The 24,000-nt window shown below is 39.4% G+C and overlaps 1 protein-coding gene across 1 annotated transcript in view; it reads right to left on the bottom strand.

The window, feature by feature from the left end:
* Nucleotides 1–16: 16 nt before the first annotated feature.
* Nucleotides 17–24,000, bottom strand: part of reep1 (receptor accessory protein 1) — a 37,455-nt gene continuing 13,471 nt past the window's right edge. Inside the window, exons 3-8 of the mRNA XM_062042212.1 lie at nt 19,974–20,050; nt 17,817–17,937; nt 17,395–17,508; nt 14,919–15,090; nt 6,664–6,893; nt 17–1,164 (exon numbers count right to left, since the gene is read on the bottom strand). Of these exons, the coding sequence (XP_061898196.1) occupies nt 1,093–1,164; nt 6,664–6,893; nt 14,919–15,090; nt 17,395–17,508; nt 17,817–17,937; nt 19,974–20,050 (786 nt within the window). The 3' untranslated portion in view covers nt 17–1,092. The remainder of the gene's footprint in view (nt 1,165–6,663; nt 6,894–14,918; nt 15,091–17,394; nt 17,509–17,816; nt 17,938–19,973; nt 20,051–24,000) is intronic.

Genomic DNA, 24,000 nt, shown 5'->3' with positions numbered 1-24,000 from the left:
AATACATTTTCTTCATGTTTAATGTCTGTAAAGTGAATTTTTAATTAACCCACATGTCATAATATCACTTCTTGTTACGCGTTTAGCTCACATCACATTTGAAATGTTATTCTGGCCTGCCAGAAAATAAACTACTGATTACCCTGCAATGTGGAAGCAACAAAAGTCAATGTGCACAGCTAGCTTCACAAGTTTACCTAAAAATACCATCTAAATGACAAATATCATGCAGTGATTTAGTCAGATCACATGGCATTGTATGGAAGGAAATCACATGACTTTCCCATTGAGTTGTTTTTAATCACATCCTTTAAAAGTATACTCCACGTGTGTAGCCCCAACATCCCGCTGAAGGGTGTGTAAACAGGACTATTGCACCTGAGAAGCTACAGTTCTGTGTATAGTTTCAGCAATAAAGCAGTGATGACAAATGTTGCAGACATAAATGCACAAATACAACTACAATCTCCTAAAATGCTTTTACTCAAAAGACAATACTACAAAACATGTTTTTAAAGCAAATAATGGACGAAAAAGATGTGCTAAATAGTCAAAATGATTGCTGCACTTGTGGAGGTGACTGAAAACTGTGATATCTATCCAGCACATAAAAACAGAACAATTCACATGATTGCTTTTTTCCCACATTGTTTTGGTCTATTCTGGAATTGTGGGCATGAATTTCTATTCACCGCATAGTACATAATGGATTGATGATAACTTGTGGTGCATGTCTTGCATTAAGGCTTTACAAGAGAGGTAAATATTTCAGTGCTGCGTGGTTCGTCATAACATGTTTTTCTTTACGCTCAGGAGAACACCTTGGCTCCTAGTGTACGTTATTGACATGGCCAGACACGCATGCAAGGTGCCTGCCCATGCCTGACAAAATTAAAGATGAAACACGCTGTACACATGATCAAAAAAGCCTGACTCCAGCAATCCTCCTTGCCAGATCATATTTATACACAGGTCATCATAGGTCACTTTGGTAATACTAATTCCAAAGCAGCGCTGCTGCAGTCACGTAAGGTTTGGCGAGTCAGTTTTGCTTTTTGCAGCTGTAGGCGCCTGTCTGCATGGCCGACATGTTCACATGGCTTCGGTGTTTGAAGACACGGCGCTCCGAGATCTTGTGAGAGGCCTTAAGACTCTAAGAGGAGGCTAGAATGATGGAGAGAAGCAAACATTAGCAATGAGAGGAGGAATTGTTCATAAGAAAATGATGTTTCCTGCTTCGGGCTGATTGTGCCACCTGATGATTTGAATGTACATAAGGAGCATGCTTCATCAGGCATTGGCTTACTTCAAGGGACTTGTTCACTCTAGTAAAGACATTCAGTAACAGTTGTTATGGACTCTTTTACTTGCATTCCTACCTTTTCATTGTACCTTACAGTAAGTCAGTGGTTCTCAACTTGTTTTCACCAAGTACCACCTCAGGAAGCACAACATAACGGCCAATATTAAAATACAGTAGCGTAGTAGGCCTAAGTATTCATCAAAAACAGCAGGTATTTTATTTAACAAGTATATTTAATATTTTGGCTACAGTAACATTACATGCAATTTGAACAGTAACACTGTGATTAAATATTGTAAAATAAAATACTGTACTTTAATCAAGTTATTCTTTGGCGTACCACTAGATGAAGCCTGGGTACCACAGTTTGAGAACCACAGCCTTAGGTCAAAAACTGGCCTGGGTCATTTTTATTGACCCGCAGCACACTGTAGAAATAAAATACAACAAAAAAAAAATAGAATAATTGAAATTAAAGCTGAAATACTGACACTAACACCATACGGTAATAAACATTTTCATTTTAAATTCACAGCAAATTCCTGGTTACTTTCAGAAAACATTTACTGTGAAGTATATTTACAGCAATTTACTGTAACTGCAGAGCTGTGCTTTTACAGTTAATTACAGTGCAGTAACGCCACAACTGTAAATGTATTGGTACCTACTTTAAAAGCATACCACGTTAAACCCAGATTCCGAACTAACAAAGGTCTTAACTCATTCTCTTTCTATGCCACATCAATGTGGAATGCGCTCCCAACAGGTATAAAAGAAAGAGCATCTCTATCCTCCTTCAAAACCGCAATAAAAGTTCACCTCCAGGCAGCTACAACCCTAAACTAACACCCTCCCCGGATTGCTAATAATCAAATGTAAACAATCAAATGCAGATACTTTTTCTTATGCCTTCTGATCGCTCTCTCTCTCTCGCTCTCTCTCTCTCTCTCTCTCTCTCTATGTCCACTACTTGCTGTCCATATCCTACCCCCCCCCCTCCACACCCCTGATTGTAAATAATGTAAATAATTCAATGTGATTATCTTGTGTGATGACTGTATTATGATGATAGTATATATCTGATAGTATATATGTATCATGAATCAATTTAAGTGGACCCCGACTTAAACAAGTTGAAAAACTTATTCGGGTGTTACCATTTAGTGGTCAATTGTACGGAATATGTACTTCACTGTGCAACCTACTAATAAAAGTCTCAATCAATCAAACCGCCACTTACTGTACAAGACTGTGCAACATAGTCTACGGAAAACAAAATCAGTTTGAATTTACAGTAATTTATTGTACTGGACTTTGATTACAATAGTTTACTGTGAAATAGCAGATAATTGCTGAGATAATTGCTGTGAAATATAAAAGTATTAAAATATCTGTTGTCATGTTTCAGTATATTTGAATAACAGTATTTGACAGTGGAAAAAAAACTGTTAAATGCTGTTAAACCCAGGTCATCTTTTCAAGTGTAACAACACAAAGGTTTGTCTTTAAATATAGACTTTTTTGGTTGCTGTATTTATTTATTTATTTTTTACAACATTTTTAATATATACAGCTGTATATATAAGTGGACCCCAGCATTTCTATATGACCCTCAGTGGAAAAAGTTATAGACACCCCTCACCCCTGATGTAAGCCAATTAGGTAATCAAAAAACAGATACCATTAAAATATCAATATTAATGTATTAACAAGTATTTAAACAGGTGCAAATATGCTTGAACACAACATGAATTCCCTAATAATTGTTGTACGTAATTGTCTAGTTTCCTTGTGTGGGTTTTGTGTATTTGTATCAGAGACTTTTGTTTTTGATTTGGTATTTTTGATCCTAAGTTTTCCAAGTGATTTTTGGTAACAACTATTTAATTAAGCTGAATACGGCTGCTCTTCTGCATTTAGGTCCACTAGCCACACCCAAACCCTGACATTACATCATACTATAGAACGTAATCATACCGAAGAGAAGTTCAGGTCTGATCTGATTCATGCATAGTTACTTACATTTTATTTATATAAATTTGAGGTTCCAGAACCTTATATTTTGGAGCCTGAATATATGGAGGACCAGCTACAAGTTTCAAAAGCCGAGTGATAAGCAGATCCAACAAGTAGCAGTATTGCTAAGTGCTAAACAAGAAATACAAACTAAAAACATAATAAAACAATCACCTATTGTACAATGTCTGCTCTCACTGGGATGCCCACTGATGGGATGTTTATATCTTCCTGTTTAGATAAAGAATTCATCATAATCCTTACGCAGTTAAAAACTGTTTTTTTTAAGGTGGGCGCAAATTAGCGTCTTTTCGTCTTTCCTGCGATCTGCGGGTCTAACTTGAAAGTCAAAGTTGACCAACTTCTCGGTTTATGGCAACAACAACCTACTATAAAAGTGAGATTCATGAGCTTTTAAAATCTAGAATTAACTTTTACCAACTCAGAGGCGGTGCAGAAGCTCACCAGCTCAGTATGTCAATAGCTGCATGAACTTGAACCTCTGTTATCACGGTGTCAGTAAAAGTAGTTCCTCTGCGTTAGCGCTTATAATGACAATATCACTAATACATGCTATTATTCGGGCAGCACGGTGGAAGAGGGGTTAGTGCATCTGCCTCACAATACGAAGGTCCTGGGTAGTCTGAGTTCAATCCCGGGCTCGGGATCTTTCTGTGTGGAGTTTGCATGTTCTCCCTGTGACTGCGTGGGTTCCCTCCGGCTTCCTCTCACCTCCAAAGACATGCACCTGGGGATAGGTTGATTGGCAACACTAAATGGTCCCTAGTGTGTGAATGTGAGTGTGAATGTTGTCTGTCTGTGTTGGCCCTGCGATGAGGTGGCGACTTGTCCAGGGTGTACCCCGCCTTCTGCCTGACTGTAGCTGAGATAGGCTCCAGCGACCCCCCGCGAACCCCAAAAGGGACAAGCAGTAGAAAATGGATAGATGGATGGATGGATGCTAATATTCAGGTCACAAGATGTGAATTAAAGTTAACGTACCACTGATTGTCACACACACACTAGGTGTGGCGAAATGATTCTCTGCATTTGACCCATCACCCTTGATCACCCCCCGGGAGGTTTGGAGTATTGTTGGCGGTCTTACATAGGGATTGTGAAAGATAATTACAATTCCCCAAATAAAGCAGTTTCTCTTTAATATTAAAACGTTAATGCAAGTCTGTTTATGAGCATTTCTCTTCCTCTCATTTCTTTTGAGAGAAGATGCACTCAAACGCTCACTTTTTTAATTGATGTCATTATTGTCAGAGATAAAAAACCCTCCTTCCTCCTGTACATAATGCCACCTGTGACCTGCTACTAAATATGTATATGCCCTGCACTTCACGGAACACAGTTTTGTAAAAAAAAAAAAAAAACAGGCTTAGCTACACATCAAAAAAGCCTCTTTGCCAACTAACCACCAGTCAGTTAAAATTTGGTATCTGACCCTTCAGTGAATAAGCTAACCAAACATAATGATGCTAAAATGTTAGCACTACAGCTAAGAGTTAGTGTGTATGTAAAGAGTGGATACACAATTGGGTTACATAGAGACACACAAATGCAGCTCATCAGCATTAAAGCTACAGACACACAAAACGGCATTTTTACAAGTCGAACTTACTAAAGAACAACACACCAAAAAACGGTCTAAATTCCAGCATTAAGATTTTGGGCCACACACTTCTAATTCATAATTCTAATTCATAGTTAAATGCATTTTTGCTGGGCCTCCATTTTACGGTGGATGGATTAGGGAATTGTGTTGTGCAATTCAAATCTGGAAATTTTAAGATTTTTTCTTCAACGTTTTTTGAATAAGTTTGATCAAATGTATCCATCTATCCATTATCTACCGCTTGTCCCTTTCGGGGTCGCGGGGGGTCGCTGGAGCCTATCTCAGCTACACACGGGTGGAAGGCGGGGTACACCCTGGACAAGTCACCACCTCATCGCAGTTCCAACACAGATGGACAGACAACATTCACACTCACATTCACACACTAAGGACAATTTAGTGTTGCCAATCAACCTATCCCCAGGTGCATGTCTTTGGAGGTGGGAGGAAGCCGGAGTTCCCGGACGGAACCCACGCAGTCACGGGGAGAACATGCAAACTCCACACAGAAAGACCCCTAGCCCGGGGATTGAACCCAGGACCTTCGCATTGTGAGGCACATTCACTAACCCCTGTACCACCGTGCTGCCCTTATTTATTTATCTATGTATTTATCTTTCTTTTATCCATCAATCCATTTTCTACCGCTTGTCCCTTTTTTGGGGTCACAGGGGGTCGCTGGAGCCTATCTCAGCTGCATTCGGGCGGAAGGTGGGGTACACCCTGGACAAGTCACCACCTCATCACAGGGCCAACACAACTAGACAGACAACATTCACACTCACATTCACACACTAGGGACCATTTAGTGTTGCCAATCAACCTATCCCCAGGTGCATGTCTTTGGAGGTGGGAGGAAGCCGGAGTTTCCGGAGGGAACCCACGCAGTCACGGGGAGAACATGCAAACTCCACACAGAAAGATCCCGAGCCCGGGATTGAACTCAGGACTACTCAGGACCATCGTATTGTGAGGCAGATGCACTAACCCCTCTTCCACCGTGCTGCTCCATCTTTCTTTTATATAATATTTATTTGTTGCTAGTTTTTTTGTGGTTTTTAATTTGTTGGTGGGGTGATAGCTTCCACTATAAAAAGAAAATGAAGAAACATCTGAGCCCAGTTTTTGTTTATCTATGCACTTTGTTGTACTGCACTGCTGCTCAATAAAGCATTATTTTTTAAATAATAAACTGGAACCGACTACTAAACAGTGGATGAAACGTAATGAGGTCTGTGATTACTTTTATTGTATTTTTAAGTTTTGTTTATTGGTTCCCTTATATTTCTATTCTTATTTGTCTGCTTCCATGCACCTGGAGACAACACATCAACTGAACTAGAATGTCATATTTACACTGCAGATGTTCATCAATATGCACTGTTGCTAACAACAATAAAAAAAGTAGAATTCATCTCCTTGTTTACATTTTTGATAGAGTTTCTCAATCTCAAGGGACTCTCCTGGATAAATAAAGGGGGTTCGGGGGATGAATCCACAAGCATACTGAAAGTCACAGTGCATTATTTGCATTTGGTCCTGGCATGCCACATCTGCACATGACGCCTCATTGTGCATCCGTGCAAAACGTGCTTCCAGCTCCAGGTGCGTTCATTTAGTTGCAAGCAACACATGAGTGTAAACGATCTGCTGTGTGAGTGAATGAGCACTCAGGAGGGCGGGGTTAGACTCCTGGTGAGCAGGCAGGCCGCCAGGTTACCTCTGGAGCTTTTCTTTTCATCAACATGAGCTGTGGTGAGTCTGGAGCCTGATGCGCCTCACTCGCTCCCTCCTCTCGCTGCTGCAGAGCTGGAGGAGTGGGAGAGGGTGGGCAGCGCGAGGAGGGATCGGGTGTCAGCAACTCCTTTGGCTTGTCTAATCCCAACACCTCATATTCAGTCATGTCAAAATCCTGTCCTGCACCACATATAGGGGGAAAGGTCGCTGGTGCTGAGTGGGAATGGAAGACACCAGAAATCAGTGACATTGTCCAAGAGACAAAGGTTGACACTATAATTTGTCCTCTAAGAGGCCAAATGGAAAACTGTCAAAAGGTTATAGAGTCATTTATGTGCTTGCTCTTTATCTACTCTTGCTGTATTTGTGTTTACTTGGCGTCTCTCGTCTTGCAAACGCACATTGTGACCTTCAGCTTTTGAAAAGTGTTATAAATACATTTTATGGACATACTTAAAATAGAGTCTTATAAACAGCAACTATGGATGTCTCCGTGTGAAAACTTTGCAAGCAGTCTACAAAATGCCGCTTAAAAATCCCCCTCTGGCCACTACATTAAGTGGCGCAAATAATATAATAAGAAATCACTTTTTTAAAATGTTTTAATATCCATAGAAATGCATGGTTGTAGAAAGCTACAATGTACTCCACAGGGCATGATCCAACTGCTTCTGATATACCCAGGGGTACATTAAAAGAAAGTGGTGTGCCGTCAGGGCCAGCAAGGCCTTCTCTGCTGGCCTAACATAATCAGAAATCATGATCATAACTAAAGATAAAAGTTTTTTTTAATTTACTTTCCCTAAATATCTAAAAGTATTCATATTCTCTTCATGTCATATTATGCTCCTTCCAGTGCTATTGTTTTTAGTTTTAGTTTGTATCCAATCAGAATTCAGCTAGCTTATGTTTTTGCCATGCAGTACCAAATCTGCCCGGAGTCTTCACTGTAAGTGAATGGACACATACAGTTGATAGATAATTGCAATATCCAATCAGATCACGAGTTGTTGTCAGTAAGGCCTTCCAGCTGGCCTCACGTTAAACGTGACGTTTACACGTCCTGTGATTGGATACTCACCAGGACCGTTAGCGGATGAATTTGAGAACACAGAGTTGAGAGACAGTTGCGATAGCCGATCAGATCACAAGTTGTTGACAGTAGCCTATCTAGGTAACCTGATGTTAACGAGACTGTGATTGGATACTCGCTTGTCACTCCAAAGTAAGTATCCATTCACAAGTTGCAATTTAGCAGGAAGCAGGAAGTGTTGCGCCGTAGCCATACCGGGCTAGCAGAGAAATCACCAATACTCACTTTTTTAACACACAAAGAAGGAGAACAAAACGCTGATTAGGTGGCAGATATATATTTGCAAGGCCCTTTTCAAGACGGATATTTAAAGAGAAACTATATCTTGTGAGACGATGTCGGCCAATCCCGCAAGCTAGCTCAGCTGTCCCGGCGATAAATTGGGGAAATGCCCGCCACTTCCACTCAAAACAACCGACTACGAGCGGTACCACTGGCTTATACGGCGTAAAATGGGTTCTACAAATTGTGAGTTTAAATATTTTATTTCTTTATTTTTTCACGTTTAATATGTTTTTTGCAATTTAAATTTTGACAGTACCACATACGATGTTTTAATTGCTGATGCGGGTTTATTGATTTTTAAATGCGTCAGAAAATAACCCGTTTTGTACAATGTTGATGTGGTGATTCAATGACCAGTAGTGCGTATATGTGTTCCTGTATAGTATTTCTCCAGCAATGGTCATGTGGTGACATAAATGATGGTATTTTGAGAGCTAATCATTGAAGTCGGACATCACTGAAGGCCTAGGTGGGAAACGCACGGCCCGCCACTGATTAAATATAATAAGAGTGTACTGTACGTGAATACTAATTAAACGGCGTGACTACATTGGTGTCTGAACACTTGTAGTTACGCAGTGTGCTTGAACGCCTCATGTGAACGGCGCCTGCACAACGCAGGGGAAACAGTGCTTGCTGATGCTGCAGACACGAAGAAAGGAGACAGGCGTTAAGTTGTTCATTGTTCTGTGAACGACTGTGCGTTATATGGACGTATAAGTAACTTTAATGATTATGTTGCGCGTTAAAAGTGTTTGTTCTTAAAGATTTCATTCATACTGTGTGCTAAATGTGCTTCGGCATAGTGGTTGGGAATCACTGGTTTATGTTGCAGCTGCCCTAAATGAACAGCATTGGTCATTTATGCTTTGTAGCGATTAATATACAGTTACAGCTAATACCACAGCCCTTTAACTGAATGTATATAGCTAATTATATTAAATTAATGTTATTTAGGTTACATTTCTGAACAGAAAAAAATATTTGACATGTTTGATTATTTGCTAATTAATTTCTGGCTTCTCTTATTACTTTATTGTTAATACATAATAATAATGTTAGTATTGTTATACTCATACAGATATAAATAAATGTATATTTCAACTAACAAATATAGTAATAATTATATGTTACAATGTTATATACTGTATATATATATACGCACATAATTTGGCTTATAATTTGAGAGAAAAAAATTCATAATTTTTATATAAATTGAAGGAAGAAATATTATTTTGGGGCCATTTTGAGATCTCAGGTACTGTTTATAACAATAAAACTGATACAAACAAAAAAACAAAGACACGCACGCACACACAACTCAATGGAGTTGACTATACTACTACTACTACTAGTGTTGTACTACTATGCAGTAAACTGTAAACACAATAATAATCAAATTACTAAATCAATACCTCTGTAAACATAGTGTATTTTTTTAAATCTTTGCTAATGTATTAGACCTTATTTTCATGTGAAATTATGTTGTGTCCATTGAATGTATTACACACAGCAGTATATTGTGACTATCCTATCCCGCTTACATTTAAATATCTTATTTTAGAAGGCAAAAATAAATAGCAGATAAAAAATAGAACAGAGTAGAAAACAAATAAGAGTCTTCACATGATGTGGAGTGAGGAACAAATCCCCCCAGCTACATGTGAGCAACATCATCGGACAAAACAGGAAAGCGGGCCTGGGGGTTAGAGGGACATAATCAGGGCGGGGGCACTCAGGAAGGCAGACCAAACATCTGTAGCGTTTACTTAGTCTGAGCAATAAATCCACATGGATTTGAACTTTCATAAACTGGAGAAATTATTATTTCATCCAGTGTAGAGTTTTATGGTAAGTTAATTGCAACATAAAGGGAACAAAACCCATTAAACAAATGTTTTAATCTGTTTATGATTATGAATATTAAGTATTTCATCCCAATGCAAAAAGTGTTTCTTTTAGCTGGTCACCAAGTTTGCACATTTCAGTGTTTCCATACATTCATTTATTTGTGGCATCCTGCCATAGATACATTTGAACCGCTACAGAAAGATGTGTCAATCTCTTTTTTTATTTGTTTCTAGATGTGACACTATTTGCTTGCCCTCACTCACAAACACATTATAATATGGCTTGTAGTTTAGACTCCGAAAAGTAGATGACATCGTTGCTCATCCACATGTTCAGAGGTACATTAGTTTGCTGAAGGATGAGTCCTACCAAAGAATAAACATCGCAACATGTAACAGGTAAGTTAACACACAACAATCAACTTTTTACAACCACCAAACGCTAACAACAAACACGTACTACATGTTTATATACTGTATGTATGTATATATAATTGGTACATTTATGGTAAAATTACCATTTATATATACAGTATAATATATATACATATATATATATATATATACAGTTGTGCTCATAAGTTTACATACCCTGGGAGAATTTATGATTTATTGGCCATTCTTCAGATAATATGAATGATAATACAAAAACCTTTCTTCCACTCATGCTTAATGGTTGTGTGAAGCAATTTTTTTATTTAAAAAGAGTAAACAACTGTGTTTACTCTTCTTAAATCAAAATGACAAAAGAAAGTACCCAAATGACCCTGATCAAAAGTTTACATACCCCAGTGACTTTGATCTGATAACATGCACAAAAGTTGACACAAACAGGTTTGAATGGCTAATCAAGGTTCCAATTCACCTGTGACATGTTTGTTTGTAATTAATGTGTGTGTATAAAAGGTCAGTGAGTTTCTGGGCTTCTGACAGACCATTGCATCTTTCATCCAGTGCTGCACAGATGTTTCTGGATTCTGAGTCATGGGGAAGGCAAAATAATTGTCAAAGGATCTGCGAGAAAAGGTAATTGAACTGCATAAAACAGGAAAGGGGTATAAAAAGATATCCAAGGAATTGAGAATGCCAATCAGCAGTGTTCAAACGCTGATTAAGAAGTGGAAAATGAGGGATTCAGGTAGAGCAGCAAAGATTTCAGCCACAACTGCCAGGAAAATTGTTTGAGATGCAAAGACAAATCCACAAATAACTTCAGCTGAAATACAGGACTCTCTGAAAAATTGTGGTGTGGCTGTTTCAAGATGCACAATAAGGAGGCACTTGAAGAAAAATGCGCTGCATGGTCGAGTGGCCAAAAAGTTCAATTTTGGTCTCATCATTCCAAATTACATTGTTCCAGAAGTTTTTAGGCTTGTCTTTGTGCTGTTTGGCGTAGTGAAGTGAAGTGAAGTGAATTACATTTATATAGCGCTTTTTCTCAAGTGACTCAAAGCGCTTTACATAGTGAAACCCAATATCTAAGTTACATTCAAACCAGTGTGGGTGGCACTGGGAGCAGGTGGGTAAAGTGTCTTGCCCAAGGACACAACGGCAGTGACTAGGATGGCGGAAGCGGGGATCGAACCTGCAACCCTCAAGTTGCTGGCACGGCCGCTCTACCAACCGAGCTATACCGCGTAATGTAAGCGGGATACTTAGTGGCCTAGTGGTTAGAGTGTCCGCCCTGAGATCGGTAGGTTGTGAGTTCAAACCCCGCCGAGTCATACCGAAGACTATAAAAATGGGACACATTACCTCCCTGCTTGGCACTCAGCATCAAGGGTTGGAATTGAGGGTTAAATCACCAAAATGATTCCCGGGCGCGGCACCGCTGCTGCCCACTGCTCCCCTCACCTCCCAGGGGGTGAGCAAGGGGATGGGTCAAATGCAGAGGACACATTTCACCACACCTAGTGTGTGTGACAAACATTGGTACTTTGACTTTTATGTGACATTTGCGCACAAATGGCTTTCTTCTGGCGACTCGACCATGCAGCCCATTTTTCTTCAAGTGCCTCCTTATTGTGCATCTTGAAACAGCCACACCACAATTTTTCAGAGAGTCTTGTATTTCAGCTGAAGTTATTTGTGGATTTGTCTATGCATCTCAAACAATTTTCCTGGCAGTTGTGGCTGAAATCTTTGCTGCTCTACCTGAATCCCTCATTTTCCACTTCTTAATCAGCGTTTGAACACTGCTGATTGGCATTCTCAATTCCTTGGATATCTTTTTATACCCCTTTCCTGTTTTATGCAGTTCAATTACCTTTTCTCGCAGATCCTTTGACTATTATTTTGCCTTCCCCATGACTCAGAATCCAGAAACATCTGTGCAGCACTGGATGAAAGATGCAATGGTCTGTCAGAAGCCCAGAAACTCACTGACCTTCTATACACACACATTCATTACAAACAAACATATCACAGGTGAGGATTGGAACCTTGATTAGCCATTCAAACCTGTTTGTGTCAACTTTTGTGCATGTTATCAGATCAAAGTCACTGGGATATGTAAACTTTTGATCAGGGTCATTTGGGTACTTTTTTTGTCATTTTGATTTAAAAAGAGTAGACACAGTTGTTTGCCAATAAATAGCTTCACACAACCATTAAGCATGAGTGGAAGAAAGTTTTTAGTGTTATCATTCATATTCTCTGAAGAATGGCCAAGAAATCATAAATTCTCCCAGGGTATGTAAACTTATGAGCACGACTGTACAGGTATATATATACATATACATATATACATATATTTGTGTGTTTACATTTCATTGACTAAATATGCGCTAAAATGCTTTCAACTTTTGTTCAGAATTTAGTTTCACTTTCTTCTCATTCATTGTGGTAGCGTCAGTGTGCATTAAACAGTGTTGAAACGGTGCGTCCATTGACTTCAATGGGAGAGACTAGAGTGGGTTGTTCCATTTCATTACAGCCAAACGAGACAGCCATTGGATAAATGCTCGGCTTTGTCCCGCCCTTTGGACACTCAGCGTCTCTGGAGACGCTAAGTTAGGCTAGGTGATTGGATGATCTGTCTGAGGCTGAATCCCTTTTCGATGACAGCAAAATGAGCGGATCAGTGATCTTAAAGTAAAACAATGCCAGAGCTTTTTTCAAGTTTCATTCCGTTGTTTTGTGTTGATATGGTGAATTTTACAATTGTTTGTCAAATCTGGCATCTTTATATTTTTATCTGTTATTGGAGACTGCACTCCTATTTAGAAAGTAGCAGAAAATGATGAGGACAGTTCAGCTAGTTGCTGTTTTTTTACTTTGTTATTAAATACAAAGTTGATCCATAATCTCCTTGTTTTTGTTTATTTGTTATGCAGTACTGTATAGCGCTTTATATTGTGTTCAAAGTGTACACAATTTTACTTTGTTGAGGATGCAACCCATTGTTCATAGTTACTTTGTTTCTTACGGAAAAATAAGCTTCAAAATGTGACCTTTTCTATTTACGAACCCTGTTCAAGAACCAATTGAGTTTTTGAATAGACATTCAACTGTATCTTTAAAATCAGCGCACACTTAAATGGAGCCTAAGACACAAAAGTGTGAGTGCTGTAAGGCAGTGGTCCCCAACCACTGGGCCGTGGCCCGGTACTGGTCCGAGGATCGATTGGTACCGGGCCGCACCAGAAATAAAAAAAATATGTATTATTTTTTTATTTTTTATTAAATCAACATAAAAAACACAAGATACACTTACACTTAGTGCACCAACCCAAAAAACTCCCTCCCCCATTTACACTCATTCACACAAAAGGGTTGTTTCTTTCTGTTATTAATATTTCTGGTTCCTACATTATATATCAATATAGATCAATACAGTCTGCAGGGATACAGTCCGTAAGCACACATGATTGTATTTTTTTATGACAAAAAAATAAAATAAAAACCCAACCCCAGGATTAAGGTTTGAAGATTGGCAAGAGGCCGCACCAGTATCTGAATGTGTTTCTTTATGAGCCACTACTTTGTTGTCTTGCCAGTATTTTTTTTAGACATTGTCATGCTGGAAGAACCATCACCCACATATCTTCAATACTCTGGCTAAGACCCTGTCTATTAAGCCGATAACTCCTTAAACAAATAACTATTTAACATAAACCCTGTGTCGGCCACACTAACTTATTCTTTAGGGTTCCCCTTTTGGGGAATTTTTTGGGTAAGTGCGCTGTCTATTTCTTGAATCTTCGGCTCTTAGCTCGGTATGGACTCATTGATCGTTTACAAACTGAGTTCAGAGAGGAAGTGACGCCAGAAAGACTGCGCCCCACACAGGAAGTGACGTCAGAAAGAACGCGCCACAGCAGCTTCATAACAACTGGTTTCCACTCAGAGGTACACACTAGAAAGATAGAGGCGAGTCATCCAGACATGGCCGTGTTTCTCCTTCTTCTACATGTACAGGTGCTTGTAGAAATCACACATGAATACCTTAAGAGAAGGAAATGCGCGATTGCAGCTATTTCGGATACAACACATCTCAGACGGCAACATAGCAATGTTGAGCGACGTTATGCTTTATGGATGTGACTGTGAAATGGCCAGGCAGCGTGCATGATGAAAAAAATCTAAATTAACATCTTGCTTCTCTTCAATGTTTATATGCCGGGTATGGATACACTTCAGGGCCCGCCCGCGGGCGGGGGGGTCTTAAACGATGGCATTGTGTGTGTGTGGACAGGGATAAGGTTAGGTGGGATATATCTTGTATGACCGTAGCCGTCTTAGTGTAGAAGCAGCCTAAGGCTCTGTTCATCTGCTTCCATATTGGACCGGAATAATTCAGCACTTCTATGCATCCAAACATCCAAATAGCATCAAATATACATTTGATGCTATTATTTATTTATTGAATCATTTGGTGTGAATTTTGTGTTAATATTCTGCCTCTGTTAAAATGATTCTAGCATAAAAAACTGTTCATGCAAGGGGATAAACTCACAAAAACAGCAGGATAAATCAATATTTCCTGCAAGGTTGAAACTGTTTAGTCACCTTTGTTGGAGCTTTCAGACTTGCTGCGCATCATGGTGCGGGTCCGGTGTTGGGCTGCTGTTGTGGCCCTTGGCTGCGTAGACTCAGAGCTGGGGTTGACCTCGTCCGACTGGTAAGAAGACAGATCTTGCATGCTGAAACTCCTCAACCGGTCTGACAGGACTCCTTGACCCTGGGGCAGAAAATAGTAAATAAACAAGATGACATCCGGAAATAATTTGTCATAGTGGGTACACTACTTAAGGCTACTGCAGCTTCTATTTCAAGTATTTATGTAAGCATCCTTTTATTGAGTTTTCTCTTATGGTCAACCTTTTTCCGCAATGAATGGGGGGAAATGTGAGTGAGTGTTGTCTGTCTATCTGTGTTGGCCCTGCGAGGAAGTGGCGACTTGTCCAGGGTGTACCCCACCTTCCGTCAGAATGCAACTGAGATAGGTTCCAGCACCCCCTGCGACTCCAAAAGGGACAAGCGGTAGAAAATGGATGGATAGAATGGGGGGAAACCCACCAGTTTCACAAAATATTAACGGCAAAAATGTTTTGCATCTTTTTTTTTCTGTGACAATAACCACAAAAAGTAAGAAGAGGAGCACAAATGTGATGGTAACCAAACATGTGTCCTGGCAGCTCAGTACAATATGGATGTTACTGCCAACAGTAACATTAAAGAAGAACAAAGCTGTGTTTAGTCTTTGTAAAGGATAAGCGTTCATTACTGTACGTACCCATGACTCTAAGTAAAATATATTATTATTGTATGGTTCATTATTAACAGCACTTCTTTTTACACTTGTATGACTTATGAATGTTCAAATGTTACCGAGGGCCTGATCTACTAAAGGCTTGCGTGTGTATTAAAAGACATGCAAACTTGATAGCGCACTCAAAGCTGATCGACTAAGCTTGTGTGCGGAGGATGATGCCTCTCTTAAATGAGTCAAATGATAAGCACTAACCATTTACCGTGCCTGTCTTCATGAATATGCAGAATATATGATGAAAATTAGAGCGCAAACAATACTGGGAGGAAGAGATGCAAATATAATAATTTGTGATTTATCAAAAGTTTTGTGACTGCTGTTTTTGCGACTATATTTAGCACGTTTTCAATCTGGCACAGTTACGGACAAACGGTTGTAAGAAAGAAGGCAAAGACAGCGAATCATGTGGCCAACCTGTGTGTCTGTCAAAATATTTGGACTGTCAGAAATACATTTTAAAAAATACAAATATCGTCTATTCAGCAATACCTTTTTAAAATGTTATAGCTGCTGCATGATTTCAGGCACTGGTTAAAACAAATTCAATTGATGTTTTGGGGGGGAATATTTTGGCCATAGTCTTTTTCATATATCTCATATATGAAAAAACTTTTTGGAACATGCATTTTCATGCATTCTTTTATGCATCTTGGATCATTCCAGATGCACCATCACAACACCGGTGCTTCCCAAAGCGCACCTTTCAGCGTGCTAAAAAAAAGGTCCTGTTGTCCAAATCTCACGACTACAATATATCGCCCTGAAAAGGTGTTGTATGCTGCGCATTCTACAACATAACAAAATAGCACATATTGGACCATTGGAGCATATGATGTCATACATTTGGAGGGAAATTAGTGTTTACTTGGACACTGTAATACACGCAAAATCCTCCTTTAAATAGAGCGGTCTGCACCACTTTTGCACTTGTTTTCAATTGTCTTAGCAGATCACACGCAACACGCCTGCTAATAGTACTCATAATTTTATAGTTTGCACACACTGTTTAGCACGTGATATTTGGATCTTAGTAGATCAGGTTCTGAATGTCAAGTAAATTTTTATTTGTAGTTTTATTTCGTACAGGGATGATTCTTTCATTCGTTTTCTATCTGTATGTTCCACATAATAATAACACAATGAAATAAAATATTGTTCTATTGCATAATCATACACTGCGATGAGGTGGCGACTTGTCCAGGGTGTACCCCGCCTTCCGCCCGATTGTAGCTGAGATAGGCTCCAGCGCCCCCCGCGACCCCGAAGGGAATAAGCGGTAGAAAATGGATGGATGGATGGATAATCATACATGATGGTCATAGTAGTCTTAAAGTGTGCAACTTACAACAGCAACAATTTCCACATCCACATTGGACATGCATAATTGGGCTATTTTTTTTTTTATTTTTTTTTGTCCTGTCCAGCTACTCAGGCAAATCATATAGTTGATGTAGATGACCATATCGGCTGTTCAGATTTACTTTACAAAAGAGAAGTGTAGGATACTTCTCTTGTTGCCTAATTTGTATTTGACTTTATTAAATGTATTTATATTATCATTTGGATTGGGCTATTTTTTTAACAACATTTGTAATTTTGACAACAAAATAGACCACATAGAAATGTCCACTGTAGATGACGATAGCTCTCAGGGGGACATTAGCTGCTGGGGTACAAGTACAAGGACAAAAAAATGTCCCGATTCGACAGTACCTTTGCTGCAGCCATGACTGCAGCCGTGGCGGCAACATTCAGCCCCTTTCTCCCATAATGCACCAGCGTGTCGTAGCTTTTGTCCTTAGCTTGGCAGAGGTAGTCATCAATATCCTGTGACAGGCCACAAAACAAAAAGCACATTGTGTGTCTTTGCGTGACTGCTTCTTTCATGCGCTGCTACGGTAGCGCACTGGAGTTCTTGATTGAGTCATGTCTCAACACACGCTAACTCTAGCTTTTTTAGCACACAAATAGCAACTTATACAACACATGTAAATAGGTGAATTAGCACAAAGGGGCTTTTGTTCACTGGGTAGCTGAGAATGCTGTTGGTGGGGACGGACAGCACAAATTACAAGACCGATGCTTTGCTTGGACTACAATAGATTAAGTCGCCAAAAAAAAGTTGTATTTTTTACCTTTTCTTTAGAGGAAAGAGTAGGATGGACAAACTTTCTGTAGAGTACGCTGGAGCCTTTAGTGTAGGGGGACAGTAACCACACCACAAAGGCTATCTTCAGTTCATAGTAGAAAGGAATCCTGGAATAATGTGATGACACACACACACACACACAAACACACAGTCAACATGCCTACTGGACACAACATTAGGAACACCATCCTACACACACCAAAACAGTCAACTAAACAGTAGATGGTATAATAATATCTCATAAAAGGGAGTATAGTACACCCCTGACATTGCAGTAACTATTTTTATTACAGTATACACTACCGTTCAAAAGTTTGGGGTCACCCAAACAATTTTGTGGAATAGCCTTAATTTCTAAGAACAAGAATAGACTGTCGAGTTTCAGATGAAAGTTCTCTTTTTCTGGCCATTTTGAGCGTTTAATTTACCCCACAAATGTGATGCTCCAGAAACTCAATCTGCTCAAAGGAAGGTCAGTTTTGTAGCTTCTGTAACGAGCTAAACTGTTTTCAGATGTGTGAACATGATTGCACAAGGGTTTTCTAATCATCAATTAGCCTTCTGAGCCAATGAGCAAACACATTGTACCATTAGAACACTGGAGTGATAGTTTCTGGAAATGGGCCTCTATACACCTATGTAGATATTGCACCAAAACCAGACATTTGCAGCTATAATAGTCATTTACCACATTAGCAATCTATAGAGTGTATTTCTTTAGTTTAAAGTTATCTTCATTGAAAAGTACAGTGCTTTTCCTTCAAAAATAAGGACATTTCAATGTGACCCCAAACTTTTGAACGGTAGTGTATATTCTCAGGGAACAGTGCTATAAAACAAAATATATGAGAGTAGTCAGTGAGCAGCTTGTATATTACCATGAATTGATTTACGTGGACCCCGACTTAAACAAGTTGAAAAACTTATTCGGGTGTTACCATTTAGTGGTCAATTGTACGGAATATGTACTGAACTGTGCAATCTACTAATAAAAGTTTCAATCAATTAATCAATCAATCGATCAGTCAATAAAAGTATAGATTTTAGGGGTGTCCCGATACAACTTTTTAACTTCCGATGCAATACCGATATTGGGGCTTTGAGTATTGGCCGACACCAATATTAACCCGATACGATATCGCCACAAGTCACACATACTTCTTTATTTTGTAGTGTGGAATGTTAATAAACGTTTAATTAAGTGAAACTACTCAAAGAACAATGCTGGGTATGGAACAACAACTTATATGCCTTTGAAGTGGAGTGTCAATTTGTTTTTGGTGACACCAAGTAGTCCTAGTAATTCATTAAGTTAAGATCATGACACAGTAAGTTGAATGATGCGGACGCATTTGTTACTGAATACTTTTAATACGCATCTGCCTTGAGACTTTGTATCTGTTAGTAATATGCAACTATAAATATTTGATACTTGTTTATATTGACAAATGTGTTGTTTTAGACTGAAATATTGTTCAATTAAGGACACCTATTACGTATGTCTAGCTTGTGTGCTTAGCTGTTGTGTCGCTGCTAGCTCCCCCCTACCCCCACCCACCCCTCCCAGGCGACCGGTGCAATGGATGCAGAGTGGATATAGTTAATAATGTGAGAGTCCAGTCCATAGTTGGCCAGCAGGGGATCATCTTGAATGTAGACAAAACTCCTCTCTGATGCACAGATCCACCCCTGGTCCCAACTTTGAACAGCTAATGCCTCATCTGTGGTCACCTGATAACCTTTCCACGCAGGAGCTAGTATCCGAGTAGCCTAAAGCCTACCAAGTTTACTTTTTGTAAAAGACTTCACTAAAACACAAGAAAGGACCAACATTGTGTGCTTGTTGGAGGACATTTAGATGTTCACTGGCTGTCCAGCTTTGCACAAGTAAACACGCTGCACGACTGCTTGTATCGGATTTTAGATTGGACATTTTAGATGCACGCCGATATCAGGCGATACTTGTTTTTTTGCTGACATCGGTCCGATATCAATAATGGATCATGACACCCCAAATAGATGTACTGTTCATTGAAAATAAGTCAACACATTATTGTCCAGATACCTGGCAACACACCAAAATAATTGTCGAGCGTTCAGTCAAACATGACTTTTTATTTATATGCCAAAAGACCATACTTACCAACAAAGAAACATATCCGTGAACACTTCCACAGCCGTATATAGGGCAAATATAATCCAGTACATCATCCATTTCACCTATAACAAAACAGTTATGAAAGATTTACACATATACTGAACAAAACGCAACATTTTTGTTTTTGCTTCCATTTTTCATGAGTTGAACTCAAAAACCTAAAACTTTTACTACATACACAAATTCCTCTGAAATATTGTTCACAAATCTGTATAAATCTGTGTTAGTGAGCATGTCTTCTTTGCTCAAATAAACCATCCCACCTCACAGGTGTGGCAAAGAAAGATGCTGATTAAACAGCATGATTTTTGCACGGGTGTGCCTTAGGCTGCCCAAAATAAAAGGCCACTCTGAAGTGTGCAGTTTTGCTTTATAGAGGGTCTGGTGTGTCAGTATCTGGTGTGATCACCATTTGCCTCACACAGTGCAACACATCTCCTTCGCATAGAGTTGATCAGGTTGTTGATTGTGACCTGTGGAATGTGGTCCACCCCTCTTCAATGGCTGTGCCAAGGTGCTGGATATTGGCAGGAAACGAAACACGCTATCGTATACGCCGATCCACAGCATCCCAAACATGCTCAATGGGTGACATGTCCAGTGAGTATGCTGGCCATGCAAGAACTGGGATTTTTTCAGTTTCCAGGAATTGTGTACAGATCCTTGCAACATGGGGCTATTTATTGTCATGCTGCAAATTGAGGTGACGGTCTCGGGTGAATGGCACAACAGTGGGCCTCAGGTAAAAAATTGATGGTTCAAGAAGAGGTTTGAAAGGCTGAAATCCTGGCTATCCCAGCACCATATAAGTAATATTACCTTGAGCAACACAATGAATTTCCAGAATAACAAAAGCTTTCACTTGAGGTAGAACTATCACGTGTAATATTATCTACCAATCTTTGACAATCAGCATGCTTTTGTAAAAGTCCACTTTTTTTAATTAAAATGCTGACATCATTAAAACATAAAATTAAAACCTTTCCATAATTGGAAAGGGATTGAACCCACAATGTCAAGATTAGCAACTGAGATTTAATGACACGCGCCACAAAAGCTGCCAGAAGTTTGAAAACGAAATGTGTTTTCATATCAGTGACAGAGTATGACGTGGCCAGGAATACGTTTGGGGTAAAACATTTTGTGAAAGGCCTTGTCATTCAATAATTCACATTTGACACGTGCTGTGCTTCTCTACGCCAAATGGGGCCCCCCACGGATCGCAAAGACCTACGCACAGCTAAGTTTAGGGCGAGTGGGCTTGATCTCTGTGAACAGAACCTGGCTGACATGACAACGGTATTTTCCCCGACAGCGTTTCACATCAATTTTATTCAGATGAAACCGACACTGGTTATGTCAGTATAATTTAATGTTAATGTTATGCTGACAGCACATTTCGGATCGGATGATGTTTATAGTAAAAGTGGATGTCCTTGTGTTACGTTGCTGGAGTTGCAGCCGGCAGTGCATGACCAAAGATCATATATTGTGAGAAGATGATCGCACAGTACTGTGCAGGCGTGGTAAAGTACAGCCTGCACAATGTTCTATACAAAGTACAATTTGCGTCAGTCATATCTTCTTTTTGTCACTTAAAAAAATACAGAGGACATGACCTCGGTGTCCGCAATGGTAGTTACGGCCATGCTCACTAACCAGAGGTGTGGACTCGAGTCACATGACTTGGACTCGAGTCACTCGAGTCATGAATTTGATGACTTTAGACTCGACTTGACAAAATGTAAAGAGACTTGCAACTCGACTTAGACTTTAACATCAATGACTTGTGACTTCACTTGGACTTGAGCCTTTTGACTTGACAAGACTTGCTACTTTCCCCAAAACCCAAAGATTAAAAAGTTATTCAGTAGCGCTCCGTATCTTTCATTTTGTACGTGTCTATCAGCGTGTGTGCTGCCTGTCAGTGTGTGTGCTCTCAGTACAATAGCCAATCAAATTAGATCTACGTTGTTTCATCCCACAGCATTCATCCAATCAAATTGCAGGACAACCAACGAACAAGAGTTGTCAAACACGACGGTGAGAAAAAATTATGCCAAAGTTGGTTTCATTCGGGTATAAATACTACGACTTGGTCAACAAAAAACAAATTGCAGTATGCTAAACATGCAGTTCGAATATTACAGACGGAGACGCAACAACTTCCAACTTCGTTCGACATTTGAAGTTGCACAAAGAAGGGGTAAGTTTTGAATGTAAGCTAACGTTTATTGGCTAAGTAATGTGACTTTTATTTGCTGTGTAGTTAAATCAGTGAGGCTGTAAACTCTTTGCTAACGTAATAACCATAGACATCTTATAAGTAGACCCAGCATTTAGCGCTACTGCCTACTGGCGCTGACAAGATACAGGGCCGCCATCTTGGAGTGGTGATCAGCGCATTTAATTCATCTTACCTCACTGAATACCACTGATTTTCACACGTTTTTTTGTCATACGTGTAGCTATGATAAAGGACACATGTTTTGGCGTGTTTTATTATTCATAGTTTGCTTAACAGTAATAGAATATTCTTATATGCTATAAGTGACCAGACGTCCGAGATCAAAACTGGGAAAATAATCCCAGAGAAGGGGGAAAAAAACGGTCCGCTATTTTTAAATTGAAGAAACAATATGATTAGGTTATATATACATGCATATATCCTACATAAACAATGTATGAATACATTAGATATATATATATCTTAGGGACCTATAGACTGTACCTATGTTGCTGCAGCAGCAGAGAGTTTATTCTGTCTTGACACTTTGTATTGATATTTTGTATTACATTCTTCCCTTAAATGATAATGTTTACAGTGATTGTTTTATATATATTTTTTATGTATGTCGCTTTGGATAAAAGCGTCTGCCAAATACTTAAACATAAACATATATAAACACCTGAAAGTCTTTATATCAGCTAAAACCACCAATCTGTTTCACTGGATTCAGAATAAAACCAAATTCTGTCTTACCCAACAATGTTAGTATTTGAATATTGTTACTTGAAGACTTATTCCTGGTTACAATTATACTGTTAAGAAAGTACTGTCTTATATTTTGCCTAAAAGGAGAATGCATCATAATCAGTGGCGGCTGGTGAATTTTGTTTTAGGTGGGGCTGAAAGTTTGTAAACCAAACCCCTGTAGAGGCGTCATCCTCCCCCAGAAGATTTCTTTGTGATTTTCACATACAAATATTGAAGATCTTTGCTCCTTCTCAACTCTGTGGTAATATTCTTTTCACGAAATACAACCAATAGTACGTTAATGTTGAATCTTCCTTGTGAAAAGTAATCCCACTATTCCTATTTTTAACAGTCCGCTCATTTGAGCAGGAAAACGCTGAACACCAGCCCGGCATCTTTGTTGTCAACCTGTCAACTCAGTTTAGGCTGCTCGCCGGCTCCTCATCACCACTTCAAGATGGCGGCCAGGGGCACAGAAAAGGGGGGGTAGAGGAGACGGATTCTAGGGGCCCATGCTGGAGGGGGGCCCAGAGAGGCCCCTAATGATGATGAAATTATAATACAGGGGGACCTGTAAAGATTATTTTCATGGGGCCCAAAATCCCTAGCGGCGCCCCTGATGGCGGCCAAATTGCTCGCGTCACAGCAGCCAATGCTGCGTCTACTTATAAGATGTCTATGGTTATAACGTCATTGCAAACACAGCAATCTGTTGCGTCCACTGCAGTTCGCTACCTTATTCATACTTTTTGTCAAGTGAATTTTTTTAAGCAGGGTTGCATGAGTTACCTACACATAACGTTACGTTAGTCAATGTATCACACACAGTAACGTAACGTTAGACGGCGGTCAGCAGCACCGCATATTTTAGCCACCTACAAAAAGACAAACAGTCAAATAAAGGTCAGTTAAAATGTATACTATATTAAGAATATGTGTACATATTGCATAGGGCCCTGACATCTAAAAAGTACAACTCTGTTCATTGTTATGTTCATGTATTTGTTATGTTTTTCATGTGCATGCACTCATAAA

Source organism: Entelurus aequoreus, linkage group LG03 (genome assembly GCF_033978785.1).
Source record: "Entelurus aequoreus isolate RoL-2023_Sb linkage group LG03, RoL_Eaeq_v1.1, whole genome shotgun sequence".
Lineage (NCBI taxonomy): Eukaryota > Metazoa > Chordata > Actinopteri > Syngnathiformes > Syngnathidae > Entelurus > Entelurus aequoreus.
Note: the sequence above shows the minus strand (reverse complement) of the source record. Positions and strands in the feature narration are given on the sequence as shown.